The sequence below is a fragment of the Pleurodeles waltl genome, chromosome 12, assembly GCF_031143425.1.
Source record: "Pleurodeles waltl isolate 20211129_DDA chromosome 12, aPleWal1.hap1.20221129, whole genome shotgun sequence".
Classification (NCBI taxonomy): Eukaryota; Metazoa; Chordata; class Amphibia; order Caudata; family Salamandridae; genus Pleurodeles; species Pleurodeles waltl.
Window position 1 is genome coordinate 513,675,196 of NC_090451.1, and position 17,184 is coordinate 513,692,379.

At 39.7% G+C, this 17,184-nt stretch overlaps 1 protein-coding gene across 7 annotated transcripts in view; it reads left to right on the forward strand.

Annotated features, from left to right (window-relative positions):
- KATNB1 (katanin regulatory subunit B1) overlaps positions 1-17,184 on the forward strand; it is a 434,067-nt gene that overhangs the window by 67,293 nt on the left and 349,590 nt on the right. For all 7 annotated transcript variants that reach the window (XM_069217361.1, XM_069217365.1, XM_069217360.1 and 4 more), the window contains 5 exons: positions 3,262-3,379; positions 6,214-6,314; positions 9,872-9,913; positions 10,857-10,940; positions 17,036-17,151. In XM_069217361.1, coding sequence (XP_069073462.1) covers positions 3,262-3,379; positions 6,214-6,314; positions 9,872-9,913; positions 10,857-10,940; positions 17,036-17,151 — 461 coding nt within the window. The remainder of the gene's footprint in view (positions 1-3,261; positions 3,380-6,213; positions 6,315-9,871; positions 9,914-10,856; positions 10,941-17,035; positions 17,152-17,184) is intronic.

The following is a 17,184-nucleotide window of genomic DNA, read 5'->3' on the forward strand; positions in this document are numbered from 1 at the left end:
TACTTCCTACACACTGCTGTGTGTGCATCCTCTAAGCCTACCTCACTCCTGGACACAGTTCCAAAAATCCTCACCAAAATCTTGGCTTCCGTGTATTTAGGTAGATATTCTTAGTGCAAGTTGACCAATCTGGTTTATAGCTGATAGACAATTTGGTGATAACTGTAAGAAGACTGTACACCATATTGACCCCACCAAAGGAGGCAGTAGAGAGGTGATTGTGCTAGCACTGGATGCTGAAAAAGACTTTGATATGGGGGATTGGCCATTCATGGAGAGCACACTGTGGGCAAAGAGTCAATGAAAATGTTTTATAAGTTAGCTAACATCCAGCTATCAGGCAGCATAGGTTAAGGATAAGAGTGAATGAAATAACCTTAAAACCAGTTTGGATTGGCAGGAGGACATGACAAGGCTGTATCTTCACATTAGAACTCATTAATTAACATAAAAGGCCAATTCAGTTATCAGAAAGATAAAATTGGGTGTGATGAGTTCATATTGACCGTATTCACCTATGATGTCTTTGTGTTGATGAATGATCTGGATACTTCCCTTGAAAGAATCAGTGACTGAGTGCAACCAAGAAGGTTTCCAACATGACCACAAGCTTAAGAAGTTGAACACTTTAGCGTACTCCATGCCCTTTCATGTGTGCTGGCGGGTAATTCACTATCTGAAAATCACCCCAACATGCAGCCTCCATGACAGAGGAGAGCAATTTCACAGTCACTCTACAAAATTGTTAAAACTGGCGTTGCTTTTGGGAAAATCATTCAGTATCAGGAATTGGTAGTATTGCATCTTTAAAGATGTTAGTTCTCCCCAGCGTTCATTATTTGTTCTAGACTCTCCCTCTGGGGCTCAAGGAAGAAGCTGTAAAGAAGTTGTAAGATTTCTCTGTGGGCTATGCTGTAAGAGCCAGGAGAATTTTAGGGTAGTATATTCCCAGTGTAAGCCCAGAACAGGAGAGAAAGGATTGAGAGCCTGTGTCACGCATTATGAGGCAGTACAATTGCCCTAATTGACAGCCCGGATAAGAATGGCCTGTGCCTTTATTAAAGTAGCCGCTGTGAGAAGTGTCCTTCATTCTGGAGGTGCATCTTTGCACCTGCCTTAAATATCTCTAGTAACAAGATCCACTCTCCAGTTTGGGACTGGGCTCGATGAGGACTTATAAAATTTACTTCGCCTCCATCCTTGAGACTTAGGACTTCGCCCTGGATCAGGAAATATGGGAATATGTAACATGGAAAAAAGCTGAGGACATGACAGACAAAGGTACAGTCTAGTACAAGCAGGTCAGGCAAGAGTTTGGCCTTCCACAGAGAATGTTTCCACTATTTTAATGTTCTCCATTGGGTGATTAAATCACTGCTGAAAGAGGGTGCCACATGGAAGTTGATGCCATTTGAGATTAGTCTATTTGAGATGAATGATTCCTCTCATGTAATATATCATCTTTGTAAAATATTCACCAGACTGGGGGACTCCCCTTCTAGTGTTCCATGCTGCTTAGAGTCAATCTGGAGGAGGAACACTGCTTCAACATACTTATTAAGGGAAATAGCTTTTCATCACAAGCAAAGGCATGGAAAATGTTCTTCAAAATACTTTACTGTTGGTGCTGTGCTTTAGAGAACTGCTATGCTACAGGTCCCTTGCAAACTAACATCTGCTGGTGGGTGCATTGGGGAAGTGGCACTATCAAACATATTCTCAGAATATGTCTCAAGCCTGGCATTTTAAGATTTCATTTTTTGCAAGTGGTGCAGGAAGCATCAGGTTCACCTCTAGAACAGTGTACATAGGTGATTCTGTTAGGGTGACCTTCGGAAGTCACATACCTCCTGCACATAGCCACAGGGCAGTATGCCTGTTACACAGAGCAAAATAAGTGACCTTTGGAGGAACAGTGGTCCTCTTCACAAGTCTTTAGATTCCTTAGTCTCTCAAGAATTGAAACGCTGGTTGATAACTAGCTGTACTGCACTTATACTCTTGTTAGGATAAAATAGGATTCTGGTATTTTGCCATTCAAAGTGGCATAACCAAAACATGGTTGGAGTACAGGTAACTATGAACAAGCATTTCAAGTTTGAGACTAAGGAATCAGCAGTCTCTTTCAGAGGACCATTGTACCACTTGTAATGGCACTTTGAACTGAGAGATTAACATGCTGGCTCTTCAAATTCCTAAAAAATAAGTGAATCCTTAGTCCCTGGAGTACCAAGGCGGTTTCACAGTAGAAGTGGTGGGGAAAGATATTGTGGCCCCTTGACATTAAGAAACTAGCACTTGTAGCTTTATGGTGAGAAAACCGCTTTAAAAAAAAATGGTAACCGATGGCTAACGCATCTGGTGCGAGCCCTCTGGGAGCTAACTTGTCTGAGACACCTGCAATGTTTTAATATTCTAGGTGATGACTAGAGCAGCTGACTTCAGGATTAGCGAAAGGGGAACCTCAGAGGATTATTGAGTCAGATGGTGCTGGGAGGTATTATGATGGTGTGGCAATCAGACCTGACACTGAAATATGCTAAGTTTTCATAGTGAAGGGGCTGGATAAGGTTAGGTGGTCAGGTGGTTTGGGTGATGGGTGTAGGCAATCAAAGGATAGAAGAAATGGAGGGCCTTTTGGAATAAACATGGCTACTAGCTGACAAAGTGAAGTTATGTCTTCAGAGTAGTGATGTTTACTTTTTGCGCTGCAAGAAACGTAATAAAAATCAGTGAAACATCATTAAATCCATATTCCTTTAATATACGTTTTGTTGTCTTCACATTGACATTTATTGATCTTAATATGTATTACACTTGACCGAAACCTGTAGTACCTTCTACGGTGAGTCTTGACTGCTCAAGCAAGCTAGTATAAGGGAATCAAGTGCACAAGGGAAAATGTAGCTAACCTTTGCAGAGCACCAGTGCCCTAGACAATTAGACATAGTCACAAATGATAGTGCTTACAACAGATCTTAAAACAAGTTGATATGGCATGCCATCTGTATTGCTCTCTTTGTTTTTGGTTGCAGCGGTTGTCTGGTTCCCAGGTATGCTACTCAAATTGATAGTGCAAAAAATGCCATCTTGTCCTTTGCTATTTGCTATACCCTCTTATGGCAATAAATAAGTTTGCATTCTCCATACCACCCTAGTCGTCATTCTTGTTTGTTATTCATTCAGTCTCATTGTTTGATGCTTTCCTTAATAAGGATAGTATCAATTTCTAACTAACTTAACGTCTTTGCTTCTTTTCAGAGCCTGACAGGCCACACCACACCAGTAGAGGCTCTACGTTTTAACGTTTCAGAAGAATGGCTCGTAGCAGGGTCACAGTCTGGTTCTCTTCGTTTGTGGGATTTGAAAGCTGCCAAATGTACGTGCTAATTTTTCCACTATTCTTTAATTTTTCATGCACTCACTATGTCTTCGTCGTCTTGATGTCTCTCCATTTATCCTGCTCCTTCCCAGTGTGTCATACAACCTTGACCTCTGCTTCATGAAGTGTCTCCTGACTGTATTCCAAACCCCATAAAGTGTTCAGTCCTTAGTCCCCACTCCCCTGATGTATCATGCCGCTCTAGTTTTTCCTATCTGTCCCTGAGGGAGGTGTCTTGTCTTCCTTTATCTTTTAATTCATGGTCTGTTCTTTTATTGTTATTCAAGTTAGCTGCCTTCTCCTTGAGCCCCATTGTGTGTTTTTTTTCCTTCACTCATTACTTCATAGTTTGGTTCTGTTTGCAGAGTCATATAAGCATCGCCACTGGGAATAATGTGGCCATGGAACACAAATTCATGCTATAGCTGATTTGCTAGCCTAATGAATTAAGAATAGTAATGACTAAAAAGTACAGCAACATTTATGTACCTAAAGGGATTGGTGTCCGCTTTCTTCATCCATTGGCCTCTTCACCTGTTATCTTACTTTTTGCCTCCTCCCACCACAGCATACAGCATGGGGCAGTAGGTCACCCCACTTCAGCTATTGGTTCTCTTATACTGTGAATGATTGCATTTTGCATAATCACGTGCACATCCGCCTACAAATAAATGCAATTCAATGTCAATGCTGTTAGGTCAATCTTTGCTAGTGTTTTTTTCTGTTCATTCTTTAACCTTTTTTAGTTCCTGTAGTTATCCCTCTGTGTTTAAGCTTTGTCTTTAGCTTACAGTTATTCAAACCAATAGTGTTTTTACTTTGGGACAACTGGAATGCTATTTCCCCGTGATGTGCATTAAAACAAAAATGGGTTTCTGTACCTATTCTACCTGCACCCGCTTGCTAGAAATGTTCTATAACATGTTCTGTTACATTTCTATGCAATTGTTATTTTTCTTTAATGTAAAAGTTTTAATGCAATCATATGGTTGACAACTTTAGCTGGTGGCATGTTTTCTTTTTAGGTCGAGCGTAAGCGTTTGACCTGGTGTATACTTATACTGTGGGTTAAATTGATTTCATTTGTTGGTTGCAGTGTCCTTTAAAACGTCTTGCTGGCTAGTGGTCAGTTCTGCCCTTTTCTCCCTCCTTTTTCTGATTTAGAGCAGTGACCAACTACTGTATTGCTACACTTTGGTTTCTTTATCTGTTTGCTGTGACGGACTATTTTTTTACATTTCTTTGGTGGTCCTCTTTCACTGTGCATGTTTTAGGCTGGTAGCTGCCTGCATTTTATTGTAGCATTCTGTTGCTCCCACCTCCACCCTTGTCAATGACATTTGTTTTGGCTTTATTCCATTGCTGTCCTCGTTTACCAGGCTCCTAAAATAAGCTTATTTTACTAAACAAACACAGCTCCTCAAATAAGCTTATTTTACTAAACAATCACCATATGCCGTCTCATCGCATCGCAGAGAGCCTCTCGCTGCAGGGCCTCTCCTAGCCAGCACTCATGATCTCGTACACAGGGCATTGCTTATCTCCTTTATTGGGGCCATAAATCTTCTAGGTTGCTCTGCTAACTTCATTAGAGCTCTGTTGAAATGTAAGGCAAAAACACTTGCAAGGCTTTTGATGCTGTTAACATGCAAACACTGTCCTTGGTCCGAAGGGTGAAATTCCCTTTCTGTTCACATTTATGTGGCAAGAAAAGTCCAATTAGGATTTGCAACGTTAATAGCTCTAACTTGAGCAAACGCAAGATCCTGCATAGGTTTTGCCTCGATAGTGTTTATGCTATGCTTGCGAAATCTCTTGTAAATAAAAAAAAATCTTGGAAGGGGAGAATAGCCTGCACATTACTTGCCACTAGTTGGGGCCCACTTCACTCTTGTTTACTTGTTTCCTTTTGGTCAGCACCTCCTCCTGACCTCCAGATTCCTACTGTTCTCTGGAGTCCTCATCCATGCTGTGGAGCATGGACCGAGTACTGCTTTCTGTGGTCATTGTCGTAACACTGGCCAACAGGTATACTATTCTGTACTTCTTGGTGTCCCCCCTCTCAAAAAACGCAATTTTGTTTTTACATGTTGCAAAAAGAGCTATAAGGCAGTCACTGTGTTTTTAAAATCCATGCAACATGTAAAAAAAAAATAGACAACGTTGATATATTTTGCATACTTGAAACCTGTTGTATTTGCCAATTCTGCTGGTATCTCACTTAACGTTTTTGACTTCCATTTTTAGATAATAGAAATAATGTTATCCCAAGTTTGAAGCCTGGCTATATTTAAGTACTTAATTAGCAGAACGACTACCAGCTTTTTAGGCATGGAATGCCGACTGTCTCTCCATTGACCAAAGGAGTTTGCTTCTTATGACCCTTGAAAAACACTCTGTACATTACTTGCATCCACTTCCCGATAGTGTGTGCTGTAACCTGCCCAACATCATGTATCTGCTTTTGCTCTCTGCCTTCATGCTCTTCTTTTTTTCCTGCCATCTTCCTGTCCTTTTTGCTGTAGAATTTATTTTTTATGGCCTGCTTCACTTACAATAACACTGCCCAAAGATTTGTTCTGTCTTTGCCCCTTGCCAAGTTCTGTGTGTCCATCTTTGACCCATTTTATACCTAAAATGCTGCACATTTGTTATTTCTTTTGCTTTCTCTTGTAAGCACCCTCTCACTTGCATTCCTTTGTCTATCACTCTCCTCTAACCCACCATTTCCCCCATCCCTTTGGATACTGACAAGAATGGGTGAGAAACCGTTGCTCCTGGTATCTAAAGAGTTAACGCCTTCATTGTCCATTGTCTTTTTCTTTCATCAGCTGTTCGACCGTTACCAGGGCACAAAGCCAATATCTGTAGCCTGGATTTTCACCCCTTTACAGAAATTGTAGCTTCTGGTTCAGTGGACTCTGGTATTAAGGTGAGTTTGTTGCTGATGTATGGATCAGTATTGGTGATGGTTGGATTGGGTGAGATGTGTGCATGCGTACTAGTCTGTGCTAAGGCGCAACAGGTGAAGGAAAATGTTCTCCAATTCCAAGAGGCCCTCCGCTCATCTTTTTGGCTTTCAGCAAAACTCACTTACAATTATCAGTGGACAGGTATCTAATACTACATGCACTTTTTTATTTTTATTTTTTATTTTTGTAATCTCTGCTGCGGGTAGATGAATCTCTTAGTGAGTGGCTTTCAGTTCAATGGTTCTTCTCAGTGACTGCCTTTAGAACACATCATGCTAGAGATGGTGGTGAAGAGCTTATGTATATCTCTCCACCATTCTTTTTCTTTGTGTTCTCACAGATGAGTAGAGCTGGAGGACGGATGATAACGCCATGAGAAGAAATGTTAACCCTCCATTTTTTTATCTTTGTTTTCTTCATAACAGAGTTTCCAGATTTTTGTGTCAGTTAAAATGGATGGTTACGTGCTTTTATCTCTAGACCCTTTGGCATATTTCTATTACCCTAGAACCAGGGGAATTCTAATCGCCCTATTGGGCGCTAACACCTTGGCGTATTCCTCAAAATTTGCTGTCTCACTTCTGTCTCATAAGCTAATTTTGTTCAGATGTTGAAATGCATTTCTTAAACACAAATACAGCATGATTGGAATAAAAATTGATTCGTTTTAAAAAGAAAATATATTTCTAATTGTCCAGAAAGTAAATCTCCTCTTATAATAAGGAGGCACCTTACTCTCAATTGGCTCCTACATGGACCATTGTATTGGAAAGCAGAGTTCCCAGACATAAACACTTTTTTACCTCAACAAACTTGTTTTCGCTTCCTTAATAAGTTCTGCTTATAGGAGGAATGGGAGAAGCAGGAGTTGGATGATTCGCACTATAAGGAATTTCAAAGCCAGTGGAGAAAAAATAAATCAAGCATTCAGTACTGGTGCACTTTTCTGATAAGTCAGTTAAAAGACATCATCATGAGGTTTGTTAATTGTTATTGACATGCAAATAAGCAGGTCAACATTGAACAAAAATTAAACAGAACTTTTCACACGTTAAGGCTAAACCTCAACATCCAGTCATGGATTTCCAGCAAATGGGGGGGCATAAATGTTCAATAAATCACTTAAATTATTCCAACACACTAACCACAAGTAAATACATGTCTGCCAAGATTTAGATTAATTTATTTTTCTTATATTCAAACTTCCTTTAATCCAACTATGCATACAACGGAAAAGGCAATTGGCCCATATGCATACAGCTTCTCTAAAACAACAAATGTGCAATGCCTACAGGAAAGTTAATGCTGCATAAAATGTGTCTGAATCCCCAGTGTTTATTACTCAAAGGTGGGCACAAAAGACACTATGGGCCATAAGTAGCATGCATTTTACCGGTCGCAAATGGCCCAATATGCAGAATTGGGCCGTTTGCGACCAGTAAAATGCATTTTGGGATGTATTTCCAATTTGTAATTCTGTAACATGTTACCAAATGGCAATTTGGAATTGTGAATACATAGTGATTCGGTATTAAAAAGGGGCATGTTCAGGGCATCCCTTCCTAATACCAAATCGCAGTGGTATGTAGGAATGTTTTGTGAACAAAATGCAGTTGCAAAACATTCTCATTTTACCATCTTCTTCAAGTAGGTGGTTACCCATTTGCAAATGGGAAGGGGTCCTCAAGGAACAACCTGCTTTTCAAAAGCAATCACGGACATGATGGTATGCTGACCCCAGCAGGCCTCCACCCCTCAGAGTTTTGCGTTTCCTAATGGGTCGCAAATTGTGACCTGCCTCATGAATATTAATGAGGTAGGTCGATTTGTGACCCATTTGGAAACACTAAATAAAACTCATGGAGTTTCATTCATTAGGAATAGCGATTACCTAATTGCGATTTGCAGAGAATCGCAGTTAGGTAATTAATATTTCTAATAATTATACTTATGTCCCTTTGTTCTCAACAATGACAAGGTTTTGTCTTCAGCTTCTCTTTATATAATTCGGTTAATCTGACATCTAGAATGCAGGTTCCAACCATAGTCTTATTAAATCACAATCGACTGAACAAGGGCTGAGCTAATATAATCCATTGTCGTTTAAGCTACCATTAAAATGAAGAGAACTGCAAACTATAATCAGGAAAATGAGTGTCTGAATAAAATTGTTGTTGTAAATTTTTTATTTGACTAACAAAATTATTTATACCTCCAAAATGAGTTAGCATAGAACTTGCTGGAAATGTAATCACACCCATGATGTCTTTTAAAGTTTGCGTTTGTGCTTGTTTGCTTTCTGTCTTTCATCAACATGATGGTGCCTAATGCACCGAGTCTCTGGCCTTCTCTCCTTCATCAGGGCATCACAGGATAATCTTTACAACTGCTCCTGCTCCTCCATATGTCAAATACTAACCCTTAAAAGCAATTGTCAATTAAACGACTTCACATTTGATTAACAAAAACTTCAATCATGTATTCATGAATATTGCAATAGTTGCATTAAACACTATTATGCTTAATATAAAAAGAAAATCAATTGTCTCAAATAGTTTTGGTTAATTATTTGACATGCACTATCACCAGTTGCTTGGTCAGTGAATGGATCAGAACATCTAAAAATAAGATAGTATTACATTTACATTCAATTGTGGATTGATGTTCAGCATAATGCAGTGCTAGTTAGCTGCAGTAGGGAGAAATCCCTGATATCGAGGGTGGATGAAGTATGTAGTATAGCAGTTCCATTTTTATTTTGTTAAACCTTGCAAAATGTCATCAATGTCACTCTGTTTAACGTACAGTCTTTAGCTCTGGCAGTTAAGGTGTATTGCAGGCTCAATGCTACCAACTGAAGAAATGATATGTGAATCTTTATGCCAGCTGGGAGAATTATGTGCAGAGTATCAATCATGCATTAAGTTTAGAGTAATTGTGCCGGAAAAAAAAATTGTTCCAGCAATTGCACCATCACGGTGGCAGCCAGAATATCTGGTCTGTTGACCTTGCTCTCGTTTTGATCTTCCAAAGATTGCTGTAAACTTAAGATCCTTTTAAAACTCACAAGGCAACCCAAATGAGACCCATAAGCTATTGAAATGGTCTTATAAGCCATTGTTTTGTACTCTGTATTACCCTCATTTATGTATACTCGACTGATTTTCATTTATGGATTCTTGGCTTGTTTGCAGCTTTTACAATGCACATATTTTGACCTTAAAAATCTCTTTGTCACAAGGGCTTTCGTATTTGTACTAATCTAGTATATTTCTTATAAAACATACTTTACATAGATGAAGAAAGAAAATGAATAAAGAATAGTCAAGCTTGCATTGAGAATGTTATAATCAGCATAACATTTTTCATCATCACCATAAGGCTGATCACTCTGAGCTAGAATTATCTTCTCCAACATTTGTCCCTGCTACAGGAAATGTGATGCAGTATGTGTTGTGTTTGTCTCTGCTCTTTATATTGGCTCTGCTCTTACCTTTGATCACTGTCTTGATTGCAGATCTGGGACATCAGGAGAAAAGGTTGCATTTTTCGATACAAGGTAAGTATTGCCGGCATGCAGTTGATTATTATGTTCTCATGCATTTGCGGGAGATCGAACTGCTCTTTCTTGGAGTAACTTTGGATACTAAAGGTGATGCTTATTTTAAGATTTGTTACTATTAGAGAGGACACGTTTTCTGATTGGGAAAGAGTTTGAAGTAGACAATGGGGGTTTCTCTCTGGAGTTTAATATGGGTGATGATATTTGTCGTTGGTAGACTGTGGGATCCTGAGAGATTTAAGTGGGGGAATAAAGGGATTTACACTTCTAGAGTTAACTGTTTAAGAAAGGCCTGCATTGCTGATTTTGTTCTGTTCAATCAAGTTTTGTGCAATGCTTGCTTTCTGAACCCTGCTACACGGTTGCTTGCTGTTTCACTGTTTTATCCGTAGTCCATTTTATTATTTGTAAGTATACTGCACTCTTTGCTCTGAGTCACTCCCTGCCATTGGTTCTCATTTTTTCCCTATCTAAAATATGAGCTATGGTTTATGCCCCCACATTGTTTACCTATTGCTACCAGCCTATTATAGTGGCCTACACTATTGCAGTCTTACATGTTCTGGTTTAACATCCTAGGGAGTTTAAAGTCTTTACTTAACGTTTTATGCATGGTCTCACTGTTCCTCCTCTCTTGTATAGTTATTTCTCTATAAGAGCATAGTATAATGTATATTCGCCCCTCTAAATCACTAACCAATTTGTTCACAAAAACGTCTTTCTCTCAGTTGCTGATTTCACCTTGTGTCTTATTTGGCAGTCTTTCCTTAGTGTACCTCAGTCTGAAGCCTTTGGCTGATCTTTCAGAAGCATGGCATCTTCCCATCTTTGCGAATACCTTATAGTATAAGTCCATGGTATACTCTGTTGTTTATTGGTCAAATGTAATTGCTGTGCACCTCATTTATTTTATTTTTTTGCCTCACTCTTATAAATATAGGGCCACACACAACCAGTGCGGTGTCTCCGATTCAGTCCTGATGGAAAATGGTTAGCGTCATGTGCAGATGATCACACTGTGAAGGTAGGAGAGGCAACATCTTTCAAACTACTACACCCTTCTGTAAGGTTTTAATAATGAGAACTGACTATTTCACAGGATATCCTTACACAGGATATCCCTTTATAAGAAAACATACTGTGGTCAATCACACCCTTATTCAAGATCCTTTATTCTAAGTACATAACTGGTAATACATAATAGACCAAAGTAAAACATTCATGCACTATATTGGCACTGTTTTGACACGGTTCTTTGATGCTGGTTCATAACTCATTAAGCTATATTGCAAGGATTGGACTGTGTATCCTGCAGGTAACACAAAGATCTCTGCAGCAGAAGCAATAATTCACTGAGCTAGCTGCATAAAATACAAATATGTGAACTGCATGTTACGCATTGTTTTTTCCATTAAGCACATTAACACGCCATCATATTTTATCATGAGTCAGACCTGTGACCAGACTGCACGCATATTTCATCAGCAAGTGCTTTAATGACCAGAGCTATCTTACTGTTATACCAGGGGAAATGCTGAGCAGACAAATGTCTCTGCCACAGATGCCTTAACCTGTAAGATAGGTAAAATGCAGTCTGTGTGACCAATTAAATGAGTCTCTCTCTCTAGTACTCTCTAAGTGTATTGAGGTTACTATCATCATCTTAAATAGATGGAAAATGGTATACAATACCGAGAAGAAGGGAATGTTTAATTCCAATGGGCTTTCGTAAAGTATGATGTAGACTTTCCTAAGGTACTTAAAATTTGTTACAGGCACTTCCAATACGAGTGACACTATCATATGCTCTGTTAAATTAAAACTCGTAATACATAGTGCACTTAAAGCCTTGAGGCATCATTAGGTTTGCTCATAGATTTCACTGATGGAACCTTCAAGAGATTTTACAGCATCAGCAGCAAGATTAGTGATTTATATAATCATGGTAGTATGATGAGAGGAGTTTCTTTTTCTTCACATTCTACCTGGTCACAATGCTTACATGCCTGTTCGGGAGCCCATCTTGTTGAGTTGGATAGAGAGTCAAGGTCAGTTAGCAAAAAATATATGTTTTAAGGTGCTTCTGAAACAGGGAGTTATCTGTCTAAAACGGCAAGAAACAGCATTCCTCAGTTGTGCCCCCAGTGCTGTAAAATCTCTCCCTCCACATTGGATTTTCTTGAAACACAGAATTTTTAGCAGACACATGGAGCAGTGTCTAGGAGAAGAGGTAGAAAAAGGAATGTTGGCGACAGACAAAACCTTTCCACTTTGGTAAAGAGCACTCGTTATGAGAAAGAGTATCTTAAGCTGGTGCGTTGCCTGATGGGAAACCAATATATAGACCACTGTGCCTCTTGTATCAAGTCAGATTTTCGATGGCCACAAATTAACAAATTGCCAGATTCTGTAAGTGCTAAGGTTTCTTCAAATATACCATGGTGGGACATACTGATATTGTGTTTCTGTAATTCATATGAGCCAGAATTAATGACTGGGCTACTTGGGTACCCTGCTTCTGTGTGGTAAAAGATGTGATCTGATTTTAGACCACATCGTCTCTTCTAAATAAAGGCCTCAAAACTCAAATTGCTGTCAAACCACTCCAAGAACTTTTGCTGTACTGGCAAGTACTGCAACATTATCAAGGGTAGAAGGCCTAATTCTCAAAGCCTTCCAGGCCAAAAAGAGAGCTTGCTCCCAGTCTCCATATTCTTTATTTTATTAGTGCTTATTTAAAGAAATTCTTGGCCAATCACTCACGCAGCCAGTGCAATCTGAGTAACAGTTGAGTGTTGGCCTAGAAGAAGGCCTTGAAGCCAAAGCTGTGAGTCACCGCTCCCACAGTATTAGCATAAACGTTAAACAAGATGGGAGATAGCGCAACCCCAGCAGCATCCCACAAAGCTCTAGTATCTGTGCACTTCAGAACGGGGGGAGTGCAACAATCTCCATCTTGCCATAAAGGAGGAATTTGAACTTGTCAGAGATGAGCTGATCAAGGTGACCCTTGCCTGGTGAACTGTCAAAGGGGGCTGTGAGATTTAAATGCACAAGCTAAGAAATGTAAATCCACAAGGGAGAACAAAACCTCTTGTAGTTCCTAGTTCGTCAGGGGTGGTCACTAGATATGCATCTGCTGTGCCTGGCCTGAAAAGCAACTTGGGACCAATCCACCAAATCCATGTTATCAAGAGTGTTGGTCATCTGCTTACTCCGGTTTCTCTGTGACTTTGGACAAAGTTGAGCCAAACATTATTGGGCTCTAGTTCTCCAAATCCCCACAAATACATTTTCTTTCAATTCACATTGATCGAACATACCAAAATACATTTAGATAAGCCTGTACCCACCCCAGCAATCATACACTTATTAATAAACCTCCATCATACTCTCTGTCATACATTCACTCAAAGCCGTTATTTTTTAGTTTACTTAAGGGGTGCCGAACAGGGGAAACAATTATCTGTATCCAGGGGGCCTCAGTTTTTTTTTTTTGTTAATCCAGGTCCGGACTCACAGTACTGCATGTAGTAGCCATCAATATTTTGACTGCGAAGATGCTTGCTTTATTGTCAAGTGTCCTTCAAAGGCTGCTATCCAGAGACAGCCTTTGTGTAAAGTGATTCTTACAACAGCAGGTAGAACTGGGGTTGTTTCCAAAGTGGAGCACTCACACCCTGTGCACAGTGAAGATGGAATCAGCTGCGCCTGCATCAGGAATGTAGGCAGTACAATTCCACTGACTGAAAAGGTGTCCTAATCCTCCATCTTGTGCCATGGTAAACCAGAGACTGTTTTCAGCACTCAAACTGGTACATACAAACACAGTCCTACTACTGTACGTGCTGTATGCATACTGTGCATGCACACACACTCTACTAACACACAGATGTCAGCACAAGATTCTAGGTTTTTAACATAAGAGCACAACACATGAAAATGACTAGTAGGCCACACACTCATTGACACAAATAAAAAAGTCTGCTTAACTATATTAACCATAAAACATGATATGCTGCCACTGTTCATTATGTACTATACCAAAGCAGGTATGTTCAACTCCTAACACCCCACGCCAGGGACATATTGTTTGGGTCAAGGGCAACATGTTTTCTTGTTTACGCTGTCCTAGGGACAAGTAGGCCCAACCCCCTGCAGCACAAACCCTTTGGCTGCCAGTTTATAAAGAAGGTACTGTCTGTAGTTGAGGTAATATGTGTCTCCGTATGTTAATTGTGTTCGAACTTGTATTTATGGTTCATTATTGAAAAGCCCTTATTATTATGGTGAGCGCTGCAAATAAACATTTTAAGGTTACATTGCACTACTGACAGTGGTTCCAGTAAAAAAAAAAAAAGTCCACACATTTGAAAAGTTTAACAATATGAAGCTAAGTATAATGCTCCCAGAATGCTCTCTGATTAGATGCAAATGTTTTGCAGACGCTTGTAAGCAAGACTGATAATTATTTGCTTCCAAACTAAAATGTTCAGAAAAAAAATGTTTCACTTCCATGAAATTAGGTGCCATTACTTTGAAGCGTCATTTAGTAAAATGTGTTGATGCATGCTAGTATTTCCCAAAAATTTCCTAATGGAAAATATGTGTAACCATTTTCAACAAGATTACAGGAAGCATGAAAATAAACAAGCACTGGCAAAGCCAACTGATCTGACATTTGTTGTGAGTCTTTCGGTTTAGTCAATGCATGCCTTGTTTTGACATTACTTTTGTAACACTATTGTTGTGGGAGCTGCCAGGCCCTCACCATTGTAACAAACACTAGCAAAGAGCAAAAAACGTTTTTGGGTCTCAAAAAGCACACATTGCCACCAGTGGTGTAACAAACGTCCCACAGCCCCTGCAGTGCGGGGGACCCCTCCATGGGCCCCCCTCAGCACAGCACCTGCCCTGAGTGGGTCTGGAGAAGGGAGCCCCTCTGTGTTCTTTACAGATGGGCCCCCTCCAGTTTCGTTACGCCACTGATTGCCACAGTAGTTCCATGCACTGAACAGAACTACTTTGTGTGCTAATATGCTCCTTATGGAACAGCAGAATGTGATCACTCACAGTAAAGCCATTCATTATATAGAGCGAGAAATAGAATTTTAATAAAAAACAAAATGTCTTGGTCAACACCAGACCTAATTAAGGACCCAATTCTTAAAAAGTCACAAAAGTGCAGTGAATTAATGGCTTTCATGAATTCACAAGAACTTACAGAAGTAGTCCTGGAAATCATACTCCTAGAAAATATTTGTGAACTGTATTTTAGCACAAGCAAATATACATGTGTAGATTTGCTGATGCGAAAATCTATTGAGCATTTACAGGTTCACGTGGACTCCAAACACTTCTTTCCCAATCCTGGAAGAACTTCTACTTCTGCCATTGTTTTGAGTACATTTCCAACCTTTCTCAGTTTATAGAAAAGATTAGAGAAGGGCTAGTGAACATCCTTAAAACATGCAAGTTAGTAGGTTTGCAAATTCAAAGGCATTCCAGCCCTGGAACTTTTGCTTACTGTTTTCTCCAGCGCCAGTACGTAGATCTGTGGAAAGGTAGCAAAATGAGGAAATTGCTATAGAAGTGACTGAAATTGCAAGTATTCAAGCTCCACTATAGAATTAGCCTTGGCATGATGGCTATTATCAGAGCTCTAACATAATGAGAGTGCTGCCATAATTTGTTGCCGCACTGCATGGCACCAAAGGGACAAGTAGATTTATTTACAGGACAAGTGTAGATTTAAGAAGCAACCTTTCCCATGGACAAGTAGATATCTTATTAAATTCCACACCCCTGCAAATACAGGGGCAGTAGTTCTGAGTCCACTCTGAGTGCCCAAAGAGTTACCTGTCCAGGTCACTGGACAAGTCCTGGACCTCCCTTGGTCAGGGACAGACCTAGACCTAGACCTAGACCTAGGCCTCTGTACACCCACAAGATTAGTATAATGTCAAAATAAGTGAGGATACCACACACCCTCACCATCCCAACAAAAATCAATCCTAGCAGCGGACAGACCTTTCAAATGATTTTAGTGCCGGTCTGCATAATTAAAGTAGCACTAACTCACATACAATTTTTTTTTTTCTCTCTTCCATTTTTCAGATACATAACAAAAAGCCTCCTCCCTCTGCATTCTAAAGACCCTGCATGACCTTGACTTAAAACTTTCAATTGTTCATCTTTTTTCTTTTTTTGAGTGGCAACCTCCTTGCCTCCATCCTTCTCTCTTTGAATATACCGTTCTTAAAGTCACATGCCTGTCTCCCTTAATCTCACTTACTGTATTTCTGCAAATTTCCTCCACCTTGTGTCATACACCACAACCTCCCCTTCTTTTAAACTGTTCCATTAACACTACCTCACATAGCCCCCCACCAATGTTCATACGTAACTCTTATTAGTCTAATTTACCACAAAGAAACTGCAGGAAATGAATGAAGAGATTTCCTTGGATGTGAAAGAATAAACCACTAGCCAATGATAATCAATAACTATTGCATTAGCTGTTAACCTTGAGTTCCACAGAAGCTTGGTAATTGCTGTAACTCTCTTCAGCGTCTTGGCAAGGGTAGTAAGCGCTATATGAATTTACATACAGTACAATACTCGAGCTCTATAGCAGTGAGCAACACTTAAAAAAAATTGAACTAGGCTGCCTGTGTTTGAATTATTTACAGCTTTCAGTCAGAGGATATCTTCAGAGAGCACCTTCAGATACTAGATGATCATGTCGAAAGGATATGTTATTCTCATATTGAGATAAATGCTGCAACTTTATGAAGAATTTCCATCTCACAAACAATTACATCCAGAGGGTAGAGGGTTCCCTTTAGGAAACCTATCTCATTCTTTAGTTATCTTCTTGTTACAACAAGACACATTGTTTAGTAAACTGCAGTTCTGATGTTCTAAAATTAAAAGCTAGATTCGTTGGTATGCATTAGGATTGCTAAATTAAGTAATTTTACTGATGATTTTGCTAGTACCTTATCTTGTTGATATAGTGATTAAAATGTTCTTCTTGATTTAGTGAATACTACCCCACAAGTACTTGAACATCACCATTTTGGATTAACTATACCTACCTCTCACTTTGTCTATCAGCTCTGGGACCTGACTGTGGGCAAGGTTTTGGCAGACTTCACAGAACATACAGGACCAGTTAACATTGTGGAATTTCATCCAAATGAATTTCTTCTTGCTTCTGGCAGCTCTGATAGGTAGGTACTGGGCATGGAAACCAAGTGAAGAGG